The sequence below is a fragment of the Muntiacus reevesi genome, chromosome X (genome assembly GCF_963930625.1).
Source record: "Muntiacus reevesi chromosome X, mMunRee1.1, whole genome shotgun sequence".
NCBI lineage: Eukaryota > Metazoa > Chordata > Mammalia > Artiodactyla > Cervidae > Muntiacus > Muntiacus reevesi.
Genome location: NC_089271.1, coordinates 39,673,063 through 39,698,440, shown reverse-complemented (window position 1 = coordinate 39,698,440; position 25,378 = coordinate 39,673,063). Strand labels below are relative to the sequence as shown.

Sequence of the window (25,378 nt, the reverse complement as noted above, 5' to 3'; positions counted from 1 at the left end):
TTTCTATTTCAGACCAGGTTATATTTCATCACTAGACTTAAATGATTTCATTACTTAATACATTAAAACAAAATTACAAAAACTTAAATTCTTACCTAAATTGGCATACATTACAAACAGGTTGAAATACTGCTGTAAATGACGCCCATGCTCTGAAACTTCTCTTCTCAGCAGATTTAATACTGCTCTTAGTAAGTGATCACTCAGGCTTAAGTTGTCATAAGCCTGTAAAAGATGAAAACATTGGTTGTTTTTCTAGCAACAAGATGCAGGTACGATATAATTTCCTTCACATAAAAAAGGAAGATGTACATATACATGTTAAATATAGGCAGATATTTCTGGAAGGGCTGATCACACAAGAACGATTAAAAAGGGTTGCTTTTTTAGGAAAGGGGATGAATTAAAATTCATGTATAACATATAACAGTAAGTGTATAACTAAGCCACTGAATGTAACCAAATTAACAGAAAATTCCATTAAGTTTTTAAAGAAGCAATAGTCACTACTCATTGCTGGGAAGTACTTTTTAATGGAACTCATAGACATTGAGGCATCAGATCACATGGTTATTACATGCTCATGCACATTTGTTAGGCAAACATCCCAAACAGATGCACATATGTGTGGCTTCAGCTTCCAGGAAACAGAATTCATGTGTAAGCATTTAATCATTAGAAGTAAACTGGGCAATTACCTGACTAGAAGGTCCTGGAGAGGCAAAAGGTGAAGGACATGGCCCATCTTGCAAGGAAAAATGTGCAATAAAAACTATCAGTTTTGCAAATGCACCTCTCACTTCTGCACTAGGGCACTCCAGAAGGTATTCAGAGAAGCGATTTGAAACATTAAAAAGGACATTATGAGCAAACCAAAAACGTACGTTCTTGCTGTGACGAAGCAGAATACATAATGCATCATACCTAAGACAAAACAAACAAAATATGAGCTTCAATGACAAAAACGATAACCCCCATTAACATCTTACTACTAGAATAGTTAAGTAAATACTGTTAAATCAAGGTATGATATAAATGGTCTCTAAACTTCCACAACTAGAAACAAATTCATTTTAAGTTTTTACCTTTTTAATCTACGGCTGAATGTAATCTAGGGAAGCTAAAATGTGATAATTTTGTGATTAGATAACCTTTAAGTATTATCCTGTAATGTTTTGTACACAGAAGTCAAAGATATGATATACACTATAACAGAAGTCGGCTCTTGAGTAATAAAGGGCCACATTTAATCTCAGGAATTACTTAATTATGATTTCTTTCACTATTGCTACCAAGATTTTTTAAATTCTGCATTCCAAATCTGAAACAAGATTATTAGGGCTTGGAAAAAATAAAGCAGTATATTAAAGAACCAAACTAAATGCCAATAATAATAGGAATGAAAATCCAAAACAATGTACCAATCACTGGCGGAGCCACGGACTATTTTCTTGGTATGAAATCCTGTGGTAAAGAGGAACCTAGCGGCAAGCTGAATACTAATCATTGTGATTTCTTCTGCTTCAGGCAACAGGTGATCTTGCCCTATAAAAAAAGTGCAGATTAAAAAATAGTCAAATTTTTATGCCCAAGCCCCATTTTCATACAAATCTGCATTACCTACAATTTTCCAAGTCCCAACTATGTTAAAACCCCTCTGAGGCTACTTATGAAATAATTCTGTTCATTAAAGCACACTTCAATTAGTGCTTGAGTAAATAAAAACAAATTATTATATAACAAACAAAAGCTCCTCTGTCTCTAAATACCCAGACAATATATAATGCTCAAAGATAACAGTCATCTGAAATAGGACTTGAAAACAATCAGAAAGAAAACAAACATATTGACGCTTGCTAAGAAATCCTGCAAGAGGAGGAATGCTTTGTTACTAAGAAGATAAATTCTTGTTACTTACCTGGAGGAGGATTTAAGTAAACACCATTACATGTAAGCAGTTTTTTCATAAACTGAAAATATTCCAAACTGTATTGCATTCGGTTATGCATGAATTGCACGTTCTGTTTCCGTACACTTCTCTCAATGGCTGATGGCATAACAATCTGATGGGGTCTTGCGGTGATAGCAAGCTCTGATATATATCTTATCAACTCATCGCCCTGGTCTATTGTGTCCAATCGTTCATAAAAAAGTATGTAAGCATTCCACCACCTTTTCTGGCGCCTGTATGACATGCGCTTCATCATGTGATCGAATACTTCTCCCATGTACTCTCCACCAAAACACTGGTTTTTCATTTCTTCATCGTCATCCATTTTACATTCAGTTACATCTCCATCATCAAATTTATACCAACGGTTTCTCTCACCATCTCCTCCATTCCTCTGAATGATATAAGAATAGTAATGTCCTCCGCTTGCTTGACCGCTGTGTACAAGCACCCCCACGAGCCTGTATTTCGTGCTTCCTGCTGTCTCACTGTCAGACTGCTCATTCTGTTGTATCAACTGACTCTCTGGGTTTACGTTATCTCCTTCCAGCTTTGCAACACCTGCAACTGTGTAAGGTTCCATGTCCAGCTCACGAGGAAATTCAAAATAATCATTAAACTTGATTGCACATTCTCTTTCCCAATCATAGTCGAATCGTTTTAGTTGGATAGCAAGAACAGGAGGCAATTTTTTAATAAGCAAGCGCTTTACAGTATCAACCTAAAATGAACAGAGCAAATTACTAGATGTTCTCTTATAATCCACTACAAAAAAACACCAAACTTTAAAACTCTATTGTTAAATTCTCAACATTAATTTGAAATTTTAAGTGCAAACATAACGTGATAGTGAACATAATCAGATTAATTCTGTCAGTTTATAGTTTTAATGTTAACTAAAACAAGTAATATAGAAGTACCCTGATGCCACTTGCTACAAACTGCAAAAATTAGTGATTTACTCACTGCCTGATTTCAATATTGGCAGTATTATCTAACCATTATTATCTGTTTGATATTTATTGTTATTTTAATGAAGGTGTGGTTTCCTGTGAGCCAACTACAGAAATATAATAACAGCACCTAATATATATTGGGCAGTTAGGTATCAAATTATATGCTAAGTGCTGCCCCAGTAGTAACATGTATAACCCTCACAACCCTCTCAAGCAGGTACTACCGAACCTTAAGCATGAGAATGAGGAGCAGTTGAGAGATTTAAGTAAACTGCCTCAAGTCGTAGAGCTGTGAGTGGCAGGGGTATGACTTTACAGGTCATCTCAACCTCTAGACTTTAAAACCTCTCCAAGAGGTATGTAAAGTCAAAATAATACAGGTGACTTAGAGGTGAGAGGGCTTGGGAGCCCAGTAAGATACTATTAAATGTCCATAGACAAAAACCAATACCAGGTGAGTCAAAAAAAAATTTGATCCAAGTGGTTTAAAAAATACAGGTGGTAGAGGAAATCTTATGTGGCTAAATAAAGCAATGAAAACAGTTTGGTTTCAGCGAACTTCTTGGTCTTGGTTAGTAACTCTGGATGTGAGAGGAGCAATGTTTTCCTCTATGAGCTCTGTAGCTTTGCGGAGCTCAAGCAGTCTGGTCAGATATGGATGAAAGGTGCCTGTGTAAGTCAGACAAGAGATTGTGGTATTAATGAGCTATTGTGACCTCTAAAGTGATTCACTCTTATCTTTACCTGTTTCCCCTAGCCCTTTCTGGCACTAATTTCTCTCGATAGTCTTTACCTGACAAACCTTTTAAGTCCGTTATCTTAACTACCTCTCTGCTACCACCTTTAACAAAGCAGGGCAGGGAATAAAGAGGGCAAATTTCGAGAACAAATGAAAACAATCATTCTTCCAAACCCATTATATGTAACCATCATTATTTTAGACAAAACTGAGCAATCCATACCTTTTTATTGCATTTTTCACAATGATAAGCATTTGCACCTTCTAATAAATCTCCTTTGACATATTGTTCCAAAGAATCAAGAAGATTTTGGTGATTTCTAATGTCTACATTCAAAGTCGTAAAAGATTCTTCACACTCGTATCTAAAGATATTATTTAAGAAATGATCAAAGAGAATTTATTCCTTAATTTTCTAAACATCTTACTTAGTTATGGGCTCAATGTAAACTACTTTTGCAATATTTATAATAGAACACAAAACCCATTAAGTCAAAAAAATGTACTAATAGATGACAGTTACCATTTACGGGTCATTTATCCTCTGCTGGGCACTAGATTAGATTATTTACACACTATATACATAACAGGTTCTTTGTCTTCACAACAAATATTCTCTATCACCATCTCCACATCAGAGATGAGGGAAATGGGGTTCAGAATGTGAATTTGGCCAAGATTACCAGGAGAAATGGTGTTTTGAAGCTAGATCTGTTTGGCTTCACAGCTCCATCTCTATATAATCTACCATGCTCCTTCCGCCATCATCTGTTTAGATTAAAATGAGCTAAATTTCTAAATGTTTCTCCTCTTCTATAATGGAAACATTACTAAAGCACAAGTTGAACATACAAATGAACATGTGCTAAGCAATCTGACTAGGAGCCAGAACCCCACCTTGTGGCAATATTCTACCAAAGGAATTTTCAGATTTGTGATGAGACATATTCATAAATTTAGAACATGCGATGTGAGAATTTCACTCTCAACCATTAAATTAATTCACTGAACAAATATATGCCGTGCCTACCATGTATAAAGCACTGTGGGATAGTCGGTGTTTAAGACGGTCCCTCATATTAAGGGCTTTTCAATTTAGTTAGTGAAAAAGGCATTTATAAGTGACATGAATGGAATATGAAGTATTAAGCAAACTGTTATGATAACTAGGGAACAGCCCATAGATGAGGAAAAATAAGCTCGATTTTATGATTTCAGGTAAAAAATTGGTCATTTGAAAATGAGAAGTCAGCAAAGTTTTTCTGTATGTAAAAGGCCAGACAGTAAATAGTACCAGCTTTTTCGGGCCATGAAGTCCCTATAGCAACTACTCAAGTCTGTTGTTACAGTGAGAGCAGTCAGACAGCTGGTAAAGGAGTGGGTATGTGCCAATAAAACTCTACAAAAACAGATGCAGGGCTGGACTTGAACTATGGTCCATAGTTTGTTAACGGTTATTCTAGATAAATACCCTAAAACAGACTGTCACAGGACTCTCATTTATGTAACCTTCTAGCATGGAACAGGACTAGTTTAGTTGTGGAGTAGGTATTTGAACTTCAGGAATTTTACTTAAGAGTAGAGAACAGTATCGAAAACATGTATATTATCTAGGGTGAAACAGACCACCAGCCCAGGCTGGATGCATGAGACAATGCTCGGGCCTGGTGCACTGGGAAGACCCAGAGGAATCGGGTGGAGAGGGAGGTGGGAGGGGGGATCGGGATGGGGAATATGTGTAACTCCATGGCTGATTCATGTCAATGTATGACAAAACCCACTACAATATTGTAAAGTAATTAGCCTCCAACTAATAAATGAAAAAAAAATTATAAACTAGAAAAAAAAAGAAGAGTATATGTTCTCTGGACATTTTCACTTAGCAAAGAAAACCAGTAATTTCCCAATAATTTTGAAAACTGTCTATAAGAAACCAAGACAAACTGACCAAAACAGATAGCCAGAAAATTTTTTTAAAATCAGTATAAAAACAAGAGGTTAAAACGACAATTTTATGGTCCACCTAATAATGCACAAGGTCTTTCAAAAGAAGCAAAAGTTGCCCAGTCTGTGTAAATAATTTTATGGCCTCATTCAGAATGAATAGCTTAACATTTATATATAATATTACCACTCCCTCAATCATTTCCAAAATGAAATGAATCTAAAATGGTTCAAAAATGAAGCACCCCCCACTAACCATACACACACACAACCTTTGTTGCTGTTGTTCAGTTGTTAAGTTGTGTCCTTGTAGAAAATACTACCTCTTACTGTGATATTTTGGTGAGAAGGGACTTCAATAACTAATATTAATTAACTGATGACACACAAGAGAAGTTCCAAAGTAAAACTTCCATAAAGTAGTCGTAAACGTGTATCTGTCAGTAATAAACTTTAATAGTTATTTTAACTATTTTCAATAAGTTCTTAATCAACTTCCCTTTTAAGAAAAAATCCAAACAAATTTGTTTATAGTCATTTTTCGCTACAAATGCTTTGTGTGGGAAACATACCTTAAAGACAAAGACAGTGAATCAATGCTATTTTTAAAAAGTCAGTATTTCATTTGTATAGGAAATAATGCCCCACACTTGTCATCTAAACTTAACATATTTACAATATTATTAACTATTTTAAGATAAAGGAAAAATTCATTAGTAATACCCGTATATGCAAAATGCCATGTATCTTCTTAGGCATGATCATACATAAGGACATATAAGAGTATAAAATAGTAAGAGCTTAGGTGGAGTTAAAGGAACCAAGTATTATTTGACAAAACCAAACAGATCCACAAAGGTCATGTAACTTTTCTGTTCTGTTAAACTTCACTGTAATAAAATGAGAAAACAAACAACCCCCCCCAATAGTAAGGTATGCACAATATATTATTCATCCCATCTCAGGTATTTAGTAATCGGTAGCATATTTCACTTGTTTACATAATTAATAATAAACAGTACAACATACATATAAAGTATGCAATTAGTACTCACCTATGTGGGCAGCCTTGGCAAATCTTCTGATCAGCAAAGGAACCTCCTAAGACTTTACTTAGCATAGCTGGATGTCCTAAGGCTTTCAAAGCTTCATCTAAACTATCCACCAATGAATTAAAAAATTCTAAAGCATCATGTTGTTCACGAAGATTAACAGGCTCACCCCAAAGCCTAAGAAATGAATGGAGTAAAATATGTAATGTGCGACACTCCCAGAACAATAAATACCATATATTTTTCAGGAAAAAAAGCAATACAACCAAAATAACACATATAAACTGAGATTTTATTCCTCAATTACATGACGAAGTAGGAAAAAAAGGAATGCTCTTTATGTATTGATTGCTGTGGAGGAGAAATTCAGATTCACAGTAAAAGTGGTACTTTAATAGGAAAGAAATACCACAAAACTACAAAGAAAAACTACATAGGTGATGTTACTATATTTCTCATTGCACTGCATTCAGAGGTATTTCTTCTCCCCAAAAAAGTTTAACCTGAATCTACTCATGAGGAAATAATCATACAAATCAATAAAGTACCATAAAGGTCATGACAAATTAGGGAGATTAATTTAGAGATGACTGAAGAGCTAACAACCAAATTCTTGTGATTCCTTCTAGGAAACCAGTCTGAAATTGGGGGAAAAAAATTACAAAGACTATTTTGGGGAAATTGGAGTATATACTGATGAATTAGACATTACTGAATACTAAATTTCATGCATGTGATAATTGTATTAAATATTATGTAGAAAAATGTCCTTATTCTTAGAGGATACATTTTGAGGCATATAAGGGGATCAAGAGTACTAGTTGCAACTATCAACTAGTTTAGAAAAAACAAACAAAACCCAAAACTCAAGTATACCCATAAGCAAATATGGCAAAATGTTAACAACTGGTAAATCTGAGTGAAGAATATGCATCATAAAGGCCGATTCTTATACTACGTTACCTTTTCTGCTGGTGTGAAATTTTCCAGCATAAAAAATTAGGGGTGCAAAATGTGGTTAACTCACCCACATGTACCTGGAGTACATCACAGGTCTAAAGTGTAGATAATCCAAAAGTGCTAGTCTAGACAAATTGAGAGCTCCACTAACATAGGGAACAATTAACTGAGAAGCCAAAAAAAAGCAAATATATTACAAGAAGAGTGATAATTATAACCGAATAACAAATTTTAAGACAAAAGTTCAAAAAGTTTAAGAGTAATAATCTGGAAGAGAAAGAACAGAAATGCTAAAAGCCTTATGGCAGAGATGGGACAAGCTAGGGAAAGAAAGAAAATTTGAATAGTCAGAGAGGAAGGTGAGAGTTCTGCAAGGTAATGGGACTGAAAGAGCAAAAGCAGAGCTGGGAAAGGGGTGTGTGTGTGTGTATGTGTGTAAGCCAGTAAGTGTGGATTAAATAGCGGGCCTAGTTAGAGAAATTGGTGGAATTTATACGGTGAGTCATAGGGAGGTCACTGTATTATAAACTAGTGGTTTCAAAAGAAATCTTAAGTAGTATCCTGGTAGGGAAAAGGGCAGCTGCTCTGACTGAAGCAGAGAAGGTGGACCAGAGCAGCAGTGGCAGGTGACCCTTGGCTCCCCTGCTCTCAGCTGTCTGGGAGATACCCTGAAGGGATTCTAAGGAGTATTATTTAAGGGAATTCCCTGCTGGTCCAGTGGTTAGGACTCCACGCTTTCACTGCCAAGGGTCTGGGTTCAATACCTGGTTGGGGAACTAAGATCCTACAAGCTGTCTGGTACAGCAAAAAAAAAAAAAAGGCAAGAAAGGAGTACTATTTAAAAACAAAAACACTACTACGAAGGATTATGGTGTTTTCATACATAGTACAGATACGTAGTTGTATAATACTACAGTATTTTAGAACAGCGCATGACATAAGAGGTAATTAAAAAAAAAGGTGAAATAAATGAAGTCAGAGAAATAAGATCAAGACATAACTGAAGATTTTTTTAAATTAAAAAACAATAAATCCTGCCCTCCCCCCCAGGTATTTATCACACCTTTCCTATAAAATTGTACATAAGACTAGCCAAAAAGTTGCTATGGGGATGTTTCCTTTACAGATCTACTCTGGCTATTAAATGAAAGAATGATAAAACTAGGATGTGACCACTTTGTAGTCCTGATGAAATGGTGCACTTAGGCAATGATAATCAATGGGTGTTATCCTAAGAGGCAGAGACACATTATGTACTTCTCCTCACTGAGCTTATTGTTATCACCTATGAGGTAGGCCTTGTCTAGCCACTCCAAAACAAGAAAAAAATAACAGTGGAACCTGATCGAGCCTCTCTCTACCTATTTATATGACTTGTAGGGAACTGAGGAAAACACAGCACTACAGGGATCTCAATAAAATCCAAATGGGAAAATGTATGGAGTTAACTACTTACTTGTTTTTTATCCCCAACAAATAACTACAAGGGTGAAAAAAGAGACTACAGAGACATATCAACACCTGTAGCACATGGACTTCATTTGGGTCATGATTTCAAAAAACTTAATAGTAAAAAAACAAAAAATTATGAGGTCATTGGGTAAAATCAAACATTAACAAGGATATTAAGGAATTTTTTAAAGACACGTCAATAGTATCATGGTCATGTTAAAAAAGACATTAGAGATACACACTGAAATATTTATGGGTGAAATTATGTATCTGCTTCAAAACAACCTAAAAAGAAGCAGATGGGAATGTAGATTAAATGGTGATGAGTTGACAATTATTGAAGTTGAGTGATGAATACATAAGGGTTCATACTCTTCTCCCTACATATGTAAATATTATAAGCTTTCAAAATAAAAAACTACTAACATCTTATGAGACTAAAGAATGCTGCCTCTTACTAAGACATTTTCTACCTCCTTTGGGGACAATGAGAAAACAAACTTAACTATGGAAATAAACTTTGACTATTACTACTGCTTAAATATTAAGCACTTCTAAACTAACATTAGAAGTTTAATGTTAGTGTCATGAGACGGTCATAAAGGTTTAAGCAATATCCCAATTACCAGTCATCCATAATTTACCTGAACTGTTTCCAAAATCCTCTGGGCACATAGTACTGTAGTCGAGAAGCAGCTAAATGACCAAAGATGACCTGAAGGTGTCTCAAAACACCAATATTGTACTCTTTTCTGTCTTCTGTTTTACTTAATGCTGGTTTGTCTTCAAATTGTTGAGGGTATCCAAATACATCATCTCTGGGATCAACATTGCCCTGGAAAGCAAAACATATCACTAATGAACTAATCGAACTTCAAAGTACAGTAAAAATTATGTTGAGACAAATGCTGAACGATTAGTGAACAAATCACTTGTATTTCTATTTATTTCCAAAGCACTTAATGTTCAATTTATAAATTTTAATTTACAGTATCAGTGTTTATCCCCACCCATTTCACATGAGTTGTCATAAAGGAATAACTATGTATTGCAGAGGTAGGTGATAGAGCAAAGGACAGTTAAGTAATTAACTTAGGCTGTACTGGACACGAACGCAGGCTTTGCTACTTATAAGGCTAAGTGACTTTGAGCCATTAAGTGCCTCATGTGTAAATGGGTGAACATACTCTTCATGTAGCTGTTGTGAGGAGGATATGAGATAATGTATGCCAACTGCTTAGACTTGTAAACATTCAATACAATGTCCATGTTAAGAGAGTAGTACTCTTGAACAAATGGTGCTGGAAAAACTAGATATCCATATGCAGAGGAATAAAGCTGGACTTTCCCCTAACACTATACAGAAAAGGTTATTCAATATGGATCAAAGATTTGAATGTAGGAGCTAAAACTACGAAACTCTTAAAACATAGAGCAAAAACTTCATGGCATTAGATTTGACAATGATTTACTGGATATGATAACCAAAAGAACAGAGACATATCAGACCTCAGAAAAATGAAAGAGATCTGTGCAAAGAAACTGGAATCCTAGGACGCTGTTGGTGGAAAATGTAAAATGGTGTAGCCACTGTAGAAAACAATTCCTAAAGAAAAGTAAAACTATCAAATGATCCAGCAATTCCATGCCTGGGTTCAACAACCAAAGAACTGCAAGAAAGATCTTAAAAGAGATATTTGTATGCCCATGTTCAGAGCAGGATTATTTGCCAAAAGGTGGAAGCAGGGACTTCCCTGGTGGTCCAGTGGTTAAGACTCCAAGCTCCCAATGCAGGGGGCACAGGTTCCATCCCTGGTTGGGGGACTAAGATCCTATAAGCCAAGTGGCAAAAAAAAAAAAAAAAAAAAAAGAAAAATGTAGAAGCAACCCAAGTGTCCATTGATGAATAAATGGATAAACAAAATGTGGTACATTCATTCAAAGGATTATTATTCAGCCTTTAAAAGAAGGGAAATTCTGAAACATGCTATGAAATGGATATTATGTTAAGTCAAACAAGCCAGTCACAGAAAAATAAACATGGCAAGAATCTACTTTGATGAGGTACCTAGAATGGTCAAATTCATAGAGATGGAAAGACAATACTGGCTGTGGAATTGTGTGTGAGATCTAGATGTAGAAATAGACAATGGTCAGTCCCCGCTCAAGAGAAACTTAGTCTAGCGAAGGAAAAAAGCACAGAGGCAAAAAAAGCAAACCGGGGGAAGAGGTGAGGCAAGTGTATGTTTCAGAAGCCCTCCCCTTAAGTGATTCAACTACTCAGAGCAAAGAGTTTGGTGACTGAAGAGATGGAATGAGAAAAGAACCATTTAAGATATTTGCTACAGACAGAGCATGCTCTGGCTTTTCTCCTCGGCTCTCACCAACACCATGAATGGGAAAAGGTCAAATAAAAACAAAGAAATACAGGGTGAACACAAACATGACCACAGTCTCTTCTTCAAAGAACTATGCCATAGTTAGATCAACTCTGCTTCATCACTATCTAATTTATTCACAGCTTTATTTCTGCATTGGATACTTGGCAGGAGCCTAAATTTTGTTGCAAGCAGAGAGAAGCTTGTTTCCTAAGTAAAAAGAATTATGATCTGGGAGAAAGGCAAAAGTAATCAAAAAGTAAGCATAGGTAATGAAACTGGTATATTATATAACAGCACAAATGGAGATACATAGTTAAAATATCAAATAGGAAAGTAAAAGTGTAATCAAACTATTATTAAAGATGAAGGTTTTTATCATCATACAAACTCTAAATTAAACCAAACCTCCAAAAGTGAGTACATTAACTGCTGCTTTAAAAATATTAACTATCATAAAAATCAGCTGTAGTTGGAAGTCCCATAGGTAGTGAGTACTGTGTCGAGGGAGCAGTCTACACTGGGAGGTTCTAGTTTTATTCTCAAATATAGGCCAACAGGTCCAATGAAAGTAGCTCTCTAAGATGGAACAACAGTTATCGTGTATTAGAACTTCAAACACAGAAGACAAAAATGCTAAATAAAATTTACCTCATTGTCCTGCTTCTCATCCCCAGACAAATCATCGTCTACATCACTACCTGTGCCTTCAATTGCAAGAATACCATTCCTAATGGACGGAATCATGTAGAGCTGCTGAATCACAGAGTTCATGTAACAAGTAGCACCAGCGTTTTTCAGCCCCACAAATCCTTTTGGTGGGCGGGGTCCAACAGGTGGTAGATATTCCCACTCAGTAAGTGCTTCACAAGCTGAGAAGACAAAAGGTTCTTGCAGCGTGAATACAAATATCTTGCCCACTTTATACTTTATCAAGTTGATAAATTAACATCACCAACAATTCCACTACTCTTACGGTGACCTGAAGCAGTGCTCTAAGCATACATTTCAGTCTCAATAAACCTAAGATATTGGCAACATGTACCTCTGTATACATTCTTACCCCAGGGTCTGTGAACCCAAGTTTTATCTGAGGTTGCTTCCAAGGTAGTCTCAGTAGCCTCACAAGATGGCACAAGGCTATTTTCCACATGTTTACTTTTAACTTTATTATAGTTTAGTCATTATGAACTTAACTTTTTCTTCTTTTGTGTGTTTTTTTAAAGCGCCTTCAAACTCATTCTGGCATGAAGTGTTATATAAAATATATAAATACATAATAGCTTACTCAGTTTTAAATAATCCTAAGATATTACCTGGGTTAATAGCCAGGTTCTGATACCTACCAACTCTGTCATCTTCAGTTAAGCCTCCGTTTCCTTCCTAAGAAGTGTCATAATAAGAGTAACACTTGGCTTGCTTATACTACAATGTTATTTTGAGGAGCAAAGGAGACAGTGGATCTGAGTTCGGTGAGAATTATAAATCACTGAACATCTCCTTCTACCTAGCATAAACCTGAAAACAATGCAAATATCATTACTGCCTATAAGACCAGTTAAAGAAATTATAGCACATTGAACTGAAAGATAAATAGCTAGTAAGTGGATTTAGGTAAATATTTATGTGTTGATAGGAAATAGATATATATTAAGGGGGAGAACAAAGTGAGGAACACTGTGCACTACATCACAATGTGTGGTTAAAAAACTAAACAAACAGAACAAGATTTTGTGTGCAGATTCTGCATACAGAGATGCTGGGAGGACAGCAGGGACTGAAGACGATGGTTACAGCTATTGAAGGGGACGACGGGACTGGAACAGGCAGAAACAGTTTGTAGGATATACCCTTCTTTGGTACTTGAAATTTTTACCGTGCAAATGTACTACTTAAAAACAAGTGGCCTTTCTCTTTCTGACATCTTGGAGCCTGTGGAGGAATGCTGGGAACAGTACTTCTAAAACAAATAGGTCTGGAAGGCTATGGTCCAAGGCTCCACTTTTGGTGGCTATAAGCAGGGTCCTGTGAAACCAGAGGGAGCATTTGGTTCCTCTTCTGAAAATTGGAGGAGTTTATGCCCAAGATGAAACCGAAATTTGGGCAAGAGATGTGCTCACGTGTACAAAGCAAAGAACAGTGACTCCTGGTGCCAAACTGAACAAAACTGTAAGAATCTGGGAAAAAGATAACTTGTGTCCATGGAAACAGTGGCTTGGTTCTTGTGGAATTCCGCTATATCTCTTGAGGGTTTAAACTTATTGAAAACTAAAGTGTGGAATTGTTTAAAAAAATGAAAACAAAAAATCCCGATCCTACTGTATATAGATTTTGATAGGATAACTATATAATCTTTTAAGCAGTTTAATCAGAACCTCCTAAAATATTATTAATTAAACATCCTGATATTCTAAAATATTACAAATCACAAAAAAATGTGACATGTTCTCGAAGACTGCCTATTATCAATTATATTCTTAAGCTTGGTTTTCTTCTAAAACAGAACAGCCTCCATTGTGGTTTGCTTTCTTATGTCTGTTGTATCAGTCATTTTCATATCACCCTCATCCCCTCTGAGCTTCAGTTCTCTATCAGCGAGATCTGGAGTCTACAGTCAGTTCCATGGGCTTTATGTGAGCATTAACTGAGGATCAAGGGCACTAGAACGTTACCTTCTCACATCCTAGTCTTTAAAACCAGATTTTCTCAGAATTCATTTGAAAATAACATAAAGAGTTTCTAAGTGAGGGCCTAAAAGGTTTTTCAATGCATGTAATTTGAATTTTTACATTGTTGAACTCTGAAATCTATTGACTATTTATTCCCTCCTGGAAAAGGAAATGGCAACCCGTTCAGTATTCTTGCCTGAAAAATTCCATGGATACAGGAGCCTGGCAGGCTACAGTCCATGGGGTTGGAAAAGTTAGACATAACTTACTGACTAAACCACCATTTATTACTCTGGAGTTTGGATTTTAGTCCATATTTGACTGAAATCAAATTTTGTGGCTAAATGCTTGTACCACTCACAGGAAGACATTTTACAAACATCGGAAAACTTTTCTACATTAAGACTCGCTTGTAATGCTGTTAAACTAGTTTAACACCATTACTGAAAGAAAGTTTAACACCATTGCTGAAAAAAAGGAAAATATTGAGTTGAAGATATTTACTAAAAGGAAAAGAATTTGAACACATTAGAGAATTATCTGTCATCAGAACTTTGTATTTTAAAATACTTACTAGTTATTGCTGTGCCAATGTAATACATTTCAGTCAAAGAATCTACTATTTGTTTGAGGTTCCTCACACAGCCAACAGCTAATGCTACAAGTAACTCAAAGCCCGCATTAATGGTAGCTGGTGAACCACAGACTGGAATAGCCTGTTCGGCTGGCAGTTCTCCATTTCTCATATACTGCAGGTAAACATTGGACGCAGGGAAGATGAAATCATCAATTAATTCCTACAAAGTTAAAAAAGGATTATGTATTAGCAATGGTATGTATTTATATAAAACAAACAAAGTTATTTATGTGTGCATGTGTTTCTTAAGAAAGAAATGTCTCTTGGCAGGAAATATTGTTAAATTACTTGTCAGAACACAAGATCTCATTACATTTCCGCTAACTTACTTGTATTTTCTAATAAAAAGATCCCTACTTCAAAACACTTTCCTACAATTAACAAACAAATCTAATTTGTCAGGTTAAAAACTATGTTAAGTATCAAGAACAAGCTGACTGTAACACTTAAAATTCACATTAAGTAAATTTACTCTTAATTACATGTATACCAAAACTCACTTTGAATTAGAAGAAAATGTCCTAAAGAGGTACTTTTTGTTTCCCTGTGTTACCACGTATGTGAAAAAACTCATTATAGAAATATGCCCAATCTTGGGACTTTCCTGGTGGTCCAGTGGCTAAGACTCCACACTCCAAATGCTGGGGGCCAGGTTTTGATCCCTGGTCAGGGAACTAGACCCCACACACTGCCACTAAATACCTTGCATGCCACAGCTAAGAACCAGTGCAGCCAAATAAATATTAAAAAAAGAAAGAAATATGCACAGTCTTACATAATAGAGGTTTGTCTCATTTTACATAGTCTGATGAAGTGAAAAGTTCAGATTTTCTAAATAGAAAAATTAAATAGTGCTTATTTACATAGTACTGAAATTTTATTTATGTATAAAATTTAGAAATGATATTTAAAACATTACTGTAGCCTCTATATTCTTTAAAAGTAGAAAAGAGAAAAGGACAAGATAATATACTAAAGACTAATGATACCATAAATTAACCAGATTTGCTAACAAACATTCAGAAGGTTATGATATCTAGCTTAGGACCAAGATGACATAACTTACCTTAATGAGATTAGCACCTCCTTTTTCACAACCAATATGATACTTTTTCTCAGGGGTTTGAAAAGCCAGTAATTCTTTTGTTACCCCAAGATGACCTTCCAAGATCGTCTCTTCAATACCCGTTTCACCTGTTCTCTTAACATCATCCTGCCAAAGAAAAAGATCAAATGCCTAACTTATGAAAAGGTGGTAAAGAGGGAAGGAGAAGTCAGGACAAAAGAGCTGGACAGACAATTCCCTCAAATCTTTCTTTCTAAACAATTTTTTTCTCTCCAGAACTTTCAGAAGTAGGCTTCCCAAACTAGGAAGAAATGTTAATCCGAAGGCTACTAGCTATCAATCTTTTTAGAAATAAATTCTTCTACAACTAAGTATCAGATGTTAATAAAGTTAAATTAAGTGCTGGCCTATCACTGATTTTTTGATGAAAACAATTCAAAAATACTTTTCAAAAGATGAAAATTTGCAAATGGGCCTAAGATTCTAAACTGGAAGAAGTTGAATATCAGTGTTTTGAGTCTCATGTAAAACAAAGCATTTCACACAACTACTTATGCATTCATTCAGTGAATCACGAGTTAGCAATATCCAACACCACAGAGTATATTCTTTGGTTCTTTAACCAAATTGCTCAAAGACTATCAACTATCTATTAATAAAACATTCTATTTATTGATATGATAAACACAGTATTAAATGTAACTTACCCTGATTCTCTTAAGCCAATCAATTTCGTTATTAAGAAGAACTTCAGCATTGGGTATGTTAATACTACTATTGTAGGCATAATTAAGAAGGTGCCTTAAAAGAGTAAAGTAGTCGCCTGAATGTTTAGCTCTCTCTCTGGCTGTGCTCTGAAACAATAAAGTTGAATAATATTAATTTACAAGTCCATCCTTGGAATCCACTTTTTAAAAACCCAGAGTTAACTAGAGTAGATGACTAAGATAGTATGGGCAATTACTAATATTTATTAAGTAAATATAGACTGCTCTGACTTTAACATAAGCTAGAACCATCAATTCTTGACTATTCCTGGTGTAAGAATGAATCACAATGATAAGCATATTTTTAAAATGTCTCACCCCCAAAACGGTGAAGAGCAGAGTAATGAAGAAAAGTAGAGGCCTGTGTCCCATGCAACATCTGGTGCACATTAAAAAGAACTGCTCCTGTGCCACCTGGCGAACAGTTCTGAAATAAAAATTTTTCACATTCAATATATTATCTTCATGAAAAAAAGGAAGAAAAAAAAAAAAACTTCCAACACTTGTCTCTTGGGACGGGGGACGGTGTTAAGGGGTTGGTAAATTCAAAGTAAAAATACAAGAATATGTAACACCCCTTTAAGCAGCAACATTTCATAGATGAACTTAGGCTCTGTGTCAAGAACTAAAATGTCAAAATGTCACTGAAGGAGTTTGAGGGATACCCTCTCACACCCTCTCTTGGAACAGGCTGGAAATGTTCCTCTAGATACAAGAATTGTATGGTAAGTCTTATGCATCTTCTGGGCATTCCACAGAATTTTTATCTCAAAGCATATTCCCCAGATCAGCAGCATCTGAGAACTTGCTATGTGGTTTCTCAGGTCCCAGCAACCCGTGTTTTAATAAACCCTTCAGGTGACTCTAACATGTGCTAAAGACTGAGGACAACTGTATTACACAACATTCTATGGATCACTCATGGGAAAAACTTCTCTGGTCCCAGTACTGGGAATTTTACCTAAGCATCATGGACCTCTTAAAAAATATGTATCCTATACAGTTATCACTAGAATAAATGCTTCAAGAGGGCAAAGACATCATTCATTCAGTTTACTTCTGTGCCTCCAAAATGAAGAATCCTTCTGGCATGTAACAGGTGCTAACAACTGGTTACCAGATGTATAAGTACCGTTGGTTTACAAGATGGAGGTCTGTCTCCATTAGATAGTAAGCTCTTTCAGGGCAAGGCCTTGCTTCATTGTTACATGAGTTCCTGGCACCTAAAGCAACTTCTGACATATGGAAGATGCTCAAAAACTATCTCCTGACAAAACATTGGTGTATTTCAGACATTACAAACTACATTTTGAGAATAACTATGTTTCTGTCAACGTGCTAGCTGATAGACAGCTTAGAACCAATTTTTTAATTCAATATAAGAAGCTGAAAGTATACATTCTGTGTACTAACCTCCCTCATGGATATTTTTTAGGTTTCTGAACTCGTACATGGTCCTATAAACCTGAGGGACCTTTAGAAGCTTTGTCGGTTGAGTCTGGTGAAACTCAAATAAATCAACACCAAGCGTACCTAGTTTTGGGGGTAGAGGGTCCGTAACTTTTACAAAGATAAATGTCATTCATGCTGTCCCAGCTTATTTATTTATCTTTTTTGAAGTTAGGTATGCAGCCCAAAGAGCATGAGGGTCTATAAAGAGTTGATGCTTGCCAGTTCCTAATGAATCCTCCCTCACACATGCAGACTTCAGTAACTCGTCAAAAGAAACATGTCTTTAGCAGGATTTTTAAATAAAATCTGGTTGTCTGTATCCTCACAATTTGCTCAATCTGATTATTTCTCATTTCTACTATTGCTGTACTTCCACTCTCTCATCTTTTATTTGGACTAATGAAGTAGTTCAAGTGAGTTTCCTTCCACTCTGTAACTTATTCTCAACAAAGCAACCAGAGTAAACTTAAATGTTAACCCAGAGTACATCATTCCTCTGCTCAGAACCCTCCAATATGGGCCTTCCCTCATGGTCCAGGGGTTAAGACTCTGTGCTCCCAATGCAGGAGGTACAGGTTTTAATCTCTAGTCAGGGAACTAAGATCCCACATGCCCAGCAGAGTGGCCAAAAAAAAACAACAAAACAAAACAAAAAAACAAAAAAACCCCCACCCAACCCAAATGGAAAACAAACCCTCCAATGGATACCCATCTCACTTAGGGTAAAAGTTAATGTCTTTACAATGATCTATAAAATCCTCACAAGCTGCTTGCTGCCTCTCTGGCCTCACCTCCTACGACTCCCCTGTCTCTGCTGTTCCAGTAATCCTCATCTCCTCCATATTGTTCCTGCCTTGGGATATTTGCATCTGTTGTTTCTTTCTGCTTAAAGCACACTTTCCCCAAGGCAATAGGGGGAGGGATAAACATGGAATTTGGGATTAACAGACTACTATATACACATATATAAAGGACCTACTATATAGCACAGGAAATTATATTCACTATCTTGTAATAACCTATGATGGAAAAGAATCTGAAAATATATATATATAACTCAATCACTTTGCTGTACACCTAAAAAAACTGTAAAGCAGCTATACCTTAATTAAAAAGCAAACATTAAAAAATATATATATTTGGTCACATAACCAAAATATATTTTTCACATAAAACATAAAATAAAATTTTAAATAAGATATGATGGAGGTGTTAGCTAACCTAAGGCTATGGTGGTAACCATACTGCAAGATATGAGTGTATCAAACCAACAACACTTTGTACACCTTAAACTTACACAGTTATGTTGACTACATCTCAATAAAGTTGAACAAAATAAAAAAATACAATTCAAAATGAAAAACAAAACACAAAAAAATCCCACTCAAAAATCCAACACACTTCCTCCAAAGATCTCTATGTCACTCTTTTCAGAGCTTTGTTTAAAAGGTCTCCTTCTCAGGGAAGTCTTCTCTGACTATCCTACATAAAACTGAACTCCACTGACCACCCCCCCATCCCTAATTCCTGCATTCTCTCAATAGCATTTATTATTATAACATACTATATATTTTCCCATGTCTTCCCTCCCCACTCCTCACCTCCCTTTTAGTACAGACTCCAAGAAGGTTGATGTTTTGCCTGTTTTATTTACTGCTATATCCCCAGTAGCTAAGTTACATATGACAGTAATAATGATTAGAGCTCAAGTTTAAAAAGTTACCTTATAAAGGGCAAGATTAGATTGACATAAGAGGATGGAAAACTGACATTTTCTACAAATTTGATTGACTTGCACAAAAAGAAGCCCAAAGCACAATCAAGTCATTGATTAAATGCTCTTTTTTTTTTATTAGATGCTCTTAAAATGAAAAGCTAGGATTTTATAATTGGCCTTTATTCTTGGTGTACAATGTAAAAGTTATTACCATAACCACACCTTGTGAATTTCATGAGTTAACAACGTCACTAAAAAAACACTTGCTTTCTAGGTATGCAAGAAAGGAAGCCAATGTCCTATTTATTTAAATCCTGTAAACCACGTTTTTAAAATGGACTAAAATACATACCTCTTAGGTGAAACTAAATTCTGGAATTATAGAAAAAGTAATTTTACTTTTGAGAATAATGTTGGCATTGTGTAGACAAAACCAAACAAATTCAGGTCTAGGCAAAAAACACAGTTTAATAAAAATTTCCTCAATATTAATGTTCTATAGAGACAATAAACATTTGATTTCCGGGACAAATTTTGCCAACATAAATTAATTCATTTCTGCTTCAAAAATTAAGATCAAATCTCTTACAATTAAAAAGATACTTACTTGCTGTGACAGTGCAATAGTAAATCAATAATGAATGTCTGCCAAGCCTTTTCTTTACTAAGAGTATCTAAGGCTGTTGGAATCAAGGCAAAACATAATGTCATCACTTCCATTGCTTCACAGCAAACCTGTTCATCCTCCAAATCTGGCTCATTGCCTGCATTGGTCTGTAAAATTATAGTCAGGGACAAATTATCTAGAGATCCATTTAAGAAAAATCTCATACAACTTCAAGTTAGTGCTTAATACATACCTACTCACTTAAACCACTTGGCCTGAGCCTCTTTCCCTACAACTCCGAAGGCCCCTTTGGAATAGTCCAGAAATGACTCCAGAGGATGAAGTCTAATGCCATTCTTCTGCTACATTCCAAGGAGGGCTGCGGAAGCACACCGAGCATACTGCCTGCTTCTCTGCCCTTCCAGCTCCCAGAGACCTTCTGAGTTGTGTACTTCTGCACCAACAACTGTTCCTTCCTCAAGAATCATTCTGGCACTGCAGACAGACTACTCAACTGACTAGTTCCATCATGTAGCTTGCCTACAGCACTATTTTATTCAAACACAATGGTCTTAGACCACTGTTCAGGAAGGATTTGAAGGTTTTATAAACTAAAATATGCTTCAGTAGGTAGCTAATAAATTCTAACCTGAATTTATCAATAAGCAGTGTTTCTAGTACATGCTGGCAAAAGAACAGGCATTCAAATATTAGCTAAATGAATAAACAACACCACACCAGACATACTATAGGACATAAAAACATATCCCAGGCAAATCAGGGTTATGTTGGTCATAAAAGGGAAGCTCCTACAATTTAATTTCCTCTTCTATAAAAGCAGCAGCGGTTATCAAGGGCAGGTATACATAACAGAAAGTCAAGAGTCAGTCTCTCTTCTTTAAATGACTTGATTAATCTAATGGGAGATCAAGGATGATACCTAACTGGTGGATATTCTTAACTGCTTTAAAAGAATCAAAAATACTTAAATGCCATGGTATCCCAACTGACAGTCACCTAAACTAAAATTTACACAAGACAAAAAGATAATGAAAGAAGAATAAAGAGAATAGGAGGAAGCAAATTCAGTATGAAACAATTATATCTGATCATAGTGAGAAGTAAGATAGTTTAAGAAAAAGCCTTGTGGCACAAATCTGAAGTAGTTTATTTTCAAAGTAAAATTTTACTATATTCTCACCTTAACTATAGCTACCAGTTTACTTTCAACCATTAAAATGCAACTGGTTTTACTTTTAAAAATGGCAAATATAATAATTCAGCTTCATGCACAATTAAACAGCATTTACTTTAAAGTATTATATTTCTGCGGTAATTCTTACCTTCTCATAAATTTTAGTGATTTCTTCATTTGGGCTAAATACTAGCTGTAATGCCCCACATCCTGATGCCCAGATGATTTTTTGGATAGCTCTAATTACACAAATATCAGGCATGTATCTTGAAGCCTGCAAGACAATGAGTAATTAGAACAGTGGATAAAGCATTGGAATGAAAAAAATCCCTTGAAAAGCAAAAATCCTTCTCTGTAAAGGAAACGGAAATGGCTATGAAGCAGTACCACTGACTTTAGGTTCCCACATTGCCTTTGTTCCATTATTTCGTTTAACAGCAATACCATGAAGTCTGCTCTCCAAGTTATTATCTGGCTCTATACTACTTTCAGAAGAATCTGAAAAACACTACAGACATGACCTAACCTTTCCACTCCTAGTTTTTTTATCCAGGAGAAATAAAAACTTACATCCACGCAATCACTTGTACAGAATGTTCACAGGAGCTTTATTTAGAGCTGAGAAAGAGAAACAATCCAAATGTCTTTTGCCAAGTATGCGGATAAACACAAGGTGGAATATTCATAATGGGATATAATACTCAGCAATAAAAAGGAATAGACTAAAGGTCCACACCACACAGATAATGCTCAAAGCCATTATTCTGCGTGAAAGAAGCTAGACATAAAAGAACACAAACTGTAAGATTCCACTTGTGTAAAATTCTAGAAAGTGAAAACTACTATACAGTAAGAAAAGATGAGTGGTTATCTGAGGCCAGAGGAAGAAGCAACTGCAAAAGGGCATACAGAAAGAGGGACAGAGATGTTCTGTGTCTTGACTACAGTGGAGGTGTGACACAAACATGTATTTGTTAGATTTTACTGAAGTATATACTTTAAAAGGATGCTATTCATTGTATATCACGTATTATGTGTTCAGCTGCTCAGTTGTGGCCAACTCTTTGCGACCCCATGGACTGTAGCCAACCAGGCTCCTCTATCCCTGGGATTTCCCAGACAAGAACACTGGAGTGGGTTGCCATTTCCTGCTCCAGGGGATCTTCCCAGCCTCGGGATCGAATCCACATCTCTTACATCTCCTGCATTTGCAGGTGGATTTTTTTTTTTTTTAAACCACTGAGCCACCTGGTAAGGTGATTAAAACCAAAAAGTACTAATATTAACATTAGATACAATTCATGTTAAGGGGACTTTATCTGGACTGACTTGGTGATTAGAGTGAGTGGGTCTAGGAAAAGGAAGCCCCCAAATGTGATAAGGGTTATTTCTACATTAACAGAGGATCAAAAATGAAAGAAATGAACCTTCTGGAATTTGAAAGCCTTACAAGTTTAATACTAACCTCATCAGATATTTGCTGAGCAAGACGAATTGACACATTTCTAAGCATGCATTCAGATGATGGATTGGGAATGCTCTGAAGGGCACTTTGTAGCACCACTGCTTGATCATGAGTCACTTGGTTGACCTGAAAAAAGTCAAACATTTTAATACTATGTACATAGCCAGATCCAATCATTTGCCCCTCATTCATCCCCACCCCCCTCCCCCTCGGATGACGTGCCTTCTGTAAATACACTGTAGAACCTGTGTGGCTTACACAAAAAGTTCTTTGCATTACCAACAATGTGGGCTTTCTCTTTACCTTGTGCAGTGGAGGGCCACATATCCCTCTGCAAATCCCTTTTAGATCAATCTGACTTGTGTCTCTACAGCTGCATTCAGCATAACTTGTAGAGGTGAGTGAATGATAAACCAAACTGACTCATTCCAATTCTATCTAGAAACTCAGTAAAGTACTCCACATGCATGCTCCTGGGCAGAGCCTGCTCCCCATTCACCTGGTCATCAAATTCTTCTTAGAAAAGGAGAAAAACTAAGGAATATCAGTAACAGAATAGAAGCATTAATGTATAAAAGGCACTAGAGCATCACACTTAAGTTCATAAAGAAAAAATGTTACTTTAAAGTCATTAGCCAGGCAATTCTGTTTTACAAGTTTTATCTCCTCTTTATGCTCCAAGTATTTCTACAACAGTATTTAAGACAACTCTATGTTACTAATTTTGCCTTTAGTGTCCTGCTGACTGTGAGCTCCTTGAGATTAAAGGCTATTATGTACCTTCATATCCACAGTAGCACATTTTCTGAATAAAAGCGAAAAGTGAAAGAGGGAAGCATTTATATTTTCTGTTTACCTCATTAACAAGCTCCTGTGTCAGAGATTACAATAAAAATTTGTTTTTATCTTAAGAAGAATATCACTGTTTAAAAATCCTAGTAAATATACTACTTTTAATACAGAACAATTTAAGACTTAGGCCACTTTTTTTCATTATCCTTTTTAATGAAAATTTCTAATATATATGACAATGGAGAGAATAGTATTACCCACTGTGCTGCTTTAACAATTATGAACAAAAGGACCAAAATTATCTTGGCTAACCACTCCTGCTCACTTTCCATCCTCTCCCTACCCCAGGATTATTTTGAAGCAAATCCTAAATACTATAATTTTATTTGTAAATGACAATTGTTTTTGAGAGGGTTCTTTCTTTTAAACATAATCATAAGTATCATCATCACACCTAAAATAATTACGTTATTACCTCAATTACATGTGATTATTATAACATCACATATATAATCAATATTCTAATCTCCCTAAGACCTAAGCCATTCCTAAAACAGAAAATTTGTATTCCTGAACCTTGTATCTTCTATTGCTAACTTAGAAAACTATCACTTATGAGGCATGTAAAAGAACTCAAATACATAGTTTTGACTTCTCATAACAGACATTGAATTCTGGCATGTCTTGAGAACCTTTGCTAAAATGGATCAAGGATGCCATCAAGACGACAACAGTCAAAATGAGATCAGAACTGGAGGTTAAGCCTGTTAAGGTGGGAAGAGGTGCTGGCAACAGGGTAAATCAGTTACAGGTGACCCCTGAGCAGCATGTGTGTTAAGACAGACATTCCATGCAGTCGAAAATCTGCACATAGCTTTACAGTTGGCCCTGGGTATCTGTTGTTCCAATCAATTTAGGATGGTGTAGTACTGCAGTGCTTATTGAAAAATCCATGTATAAGTAGACTCGAGCAGTTCAAACCTGTGTTGTACATGGGTCAACTGTACATCTTTTTTATTAACACCTGTGTCTATATGAGGTAGTAAAAGATTCATGTGGAATTTTTAATAGGTTTAAAATAATTGAAAGAGTGACTTCCCTGGTGGTCCAGTGGTCAGGACTCTGCGTTTTCACTGTTGAGAGTACAGGCTCATTCTCTAGTTGGGAAACTAAGATACCACAAGCTGCTCAGCAAGGCCAAAATAAATAAAATAATTGAAAGACTATCTGGGGTTTCTAGTGGTTCCATACCAACTTTAGGATTATTTGTTCTAGTTCTGTGAAGAATGTCACAAGTATTTTGATAGCAATTGCATTAAATCTGTAGATTGCTTTGGGTATGAACATTTTAACAATATTAATTCTTCCACTCCATGAACACAGCAAAACTTTCCATTTCTTCATATTGTATTACAACTTCCTTTTATCAATGTCTTATAATCTTCAGACTATAGGTCTTTGATTTCCTCGGTTAAATTTATTGCTACATATTTTTTTTCATGTGACTCCTTTCTTGATTTCTCTGATAAGTTTATTATTAGCATATAGAAACACAACAGATTTCTGTATATCAATCTTG

At 35.8% G+C, this 25,378-nt stretch overlaps 1 protein-coding gene across 5 annotated transcripts in view; it reads right to left on the bottom strand.

Annotated features, from left to right (window-relative positions):
* USP9X (ubiquitin specific peptidase 9 X-linked) overlaps window positions 1-25,378 on the bottom strand; it is a 115,874-nt gene that overhangs the window by 10,294 nt on the left and 80,202 nt on the right. For all 5 annotated transcript variants that reach the window (XM_065916535.1, XM_065916534.1, XM_065916538.1 and 2 more), the window contains exons 24-38: window positions 23,008-23,133; window positions 21,691-21,816; window positions 20,348-20,514; window positions 16,890-16,998; window positions 16,512-16,658; window positions 15,805-15,951; window positions 14,676-14,898; window positions 12,084-12,304; window positions 9,699-9,889; window positions 6,646-6,819; window positions 3,870-4,011; window positions 1,919-2,672; window positions 1,422-1,545; window positions 699-924; window positions 96-225 (exon numbers count right to left, since the gene is read on the bottom strand). In XM_065916535.1, coding sequence (XP_065772607.1) covers window positions 96-225; window positions 699-924; window positions 1,422-1,545; window positions 1,919-2,672; window positions 3,870-4,011; window positions 6,646-6,819; window positions 9,699-9,889; window positions 12,084-12,304; window positions 14,676-14,898; window positions 15,805-15,951; window positions 16,512-16,658; window positions 16,890-16,998; window positions 20,348-20,514; window positions 21,691-21,816; window positions 23,008-23,133 — 3,007 coding nt within the window. The remainder of the gene's footprint in view (window positions 1-95; window positions 226-698; window positions 925-1,421; window positions 1,546-1,918; window positions 2,673-3,869; window positions 4,012-6,645; window positions 6,820-9,698; window positions 9,890-12,083; window positions 12,305-14,675; window positions 14,899-15,804; window positions 15,952-16,511; window positions 16,659-16,889; window positions 16,999-20,347; window positions 20,515-21,690; window positions 21,817-23,007; window positions 23,134-25,378) is intronic.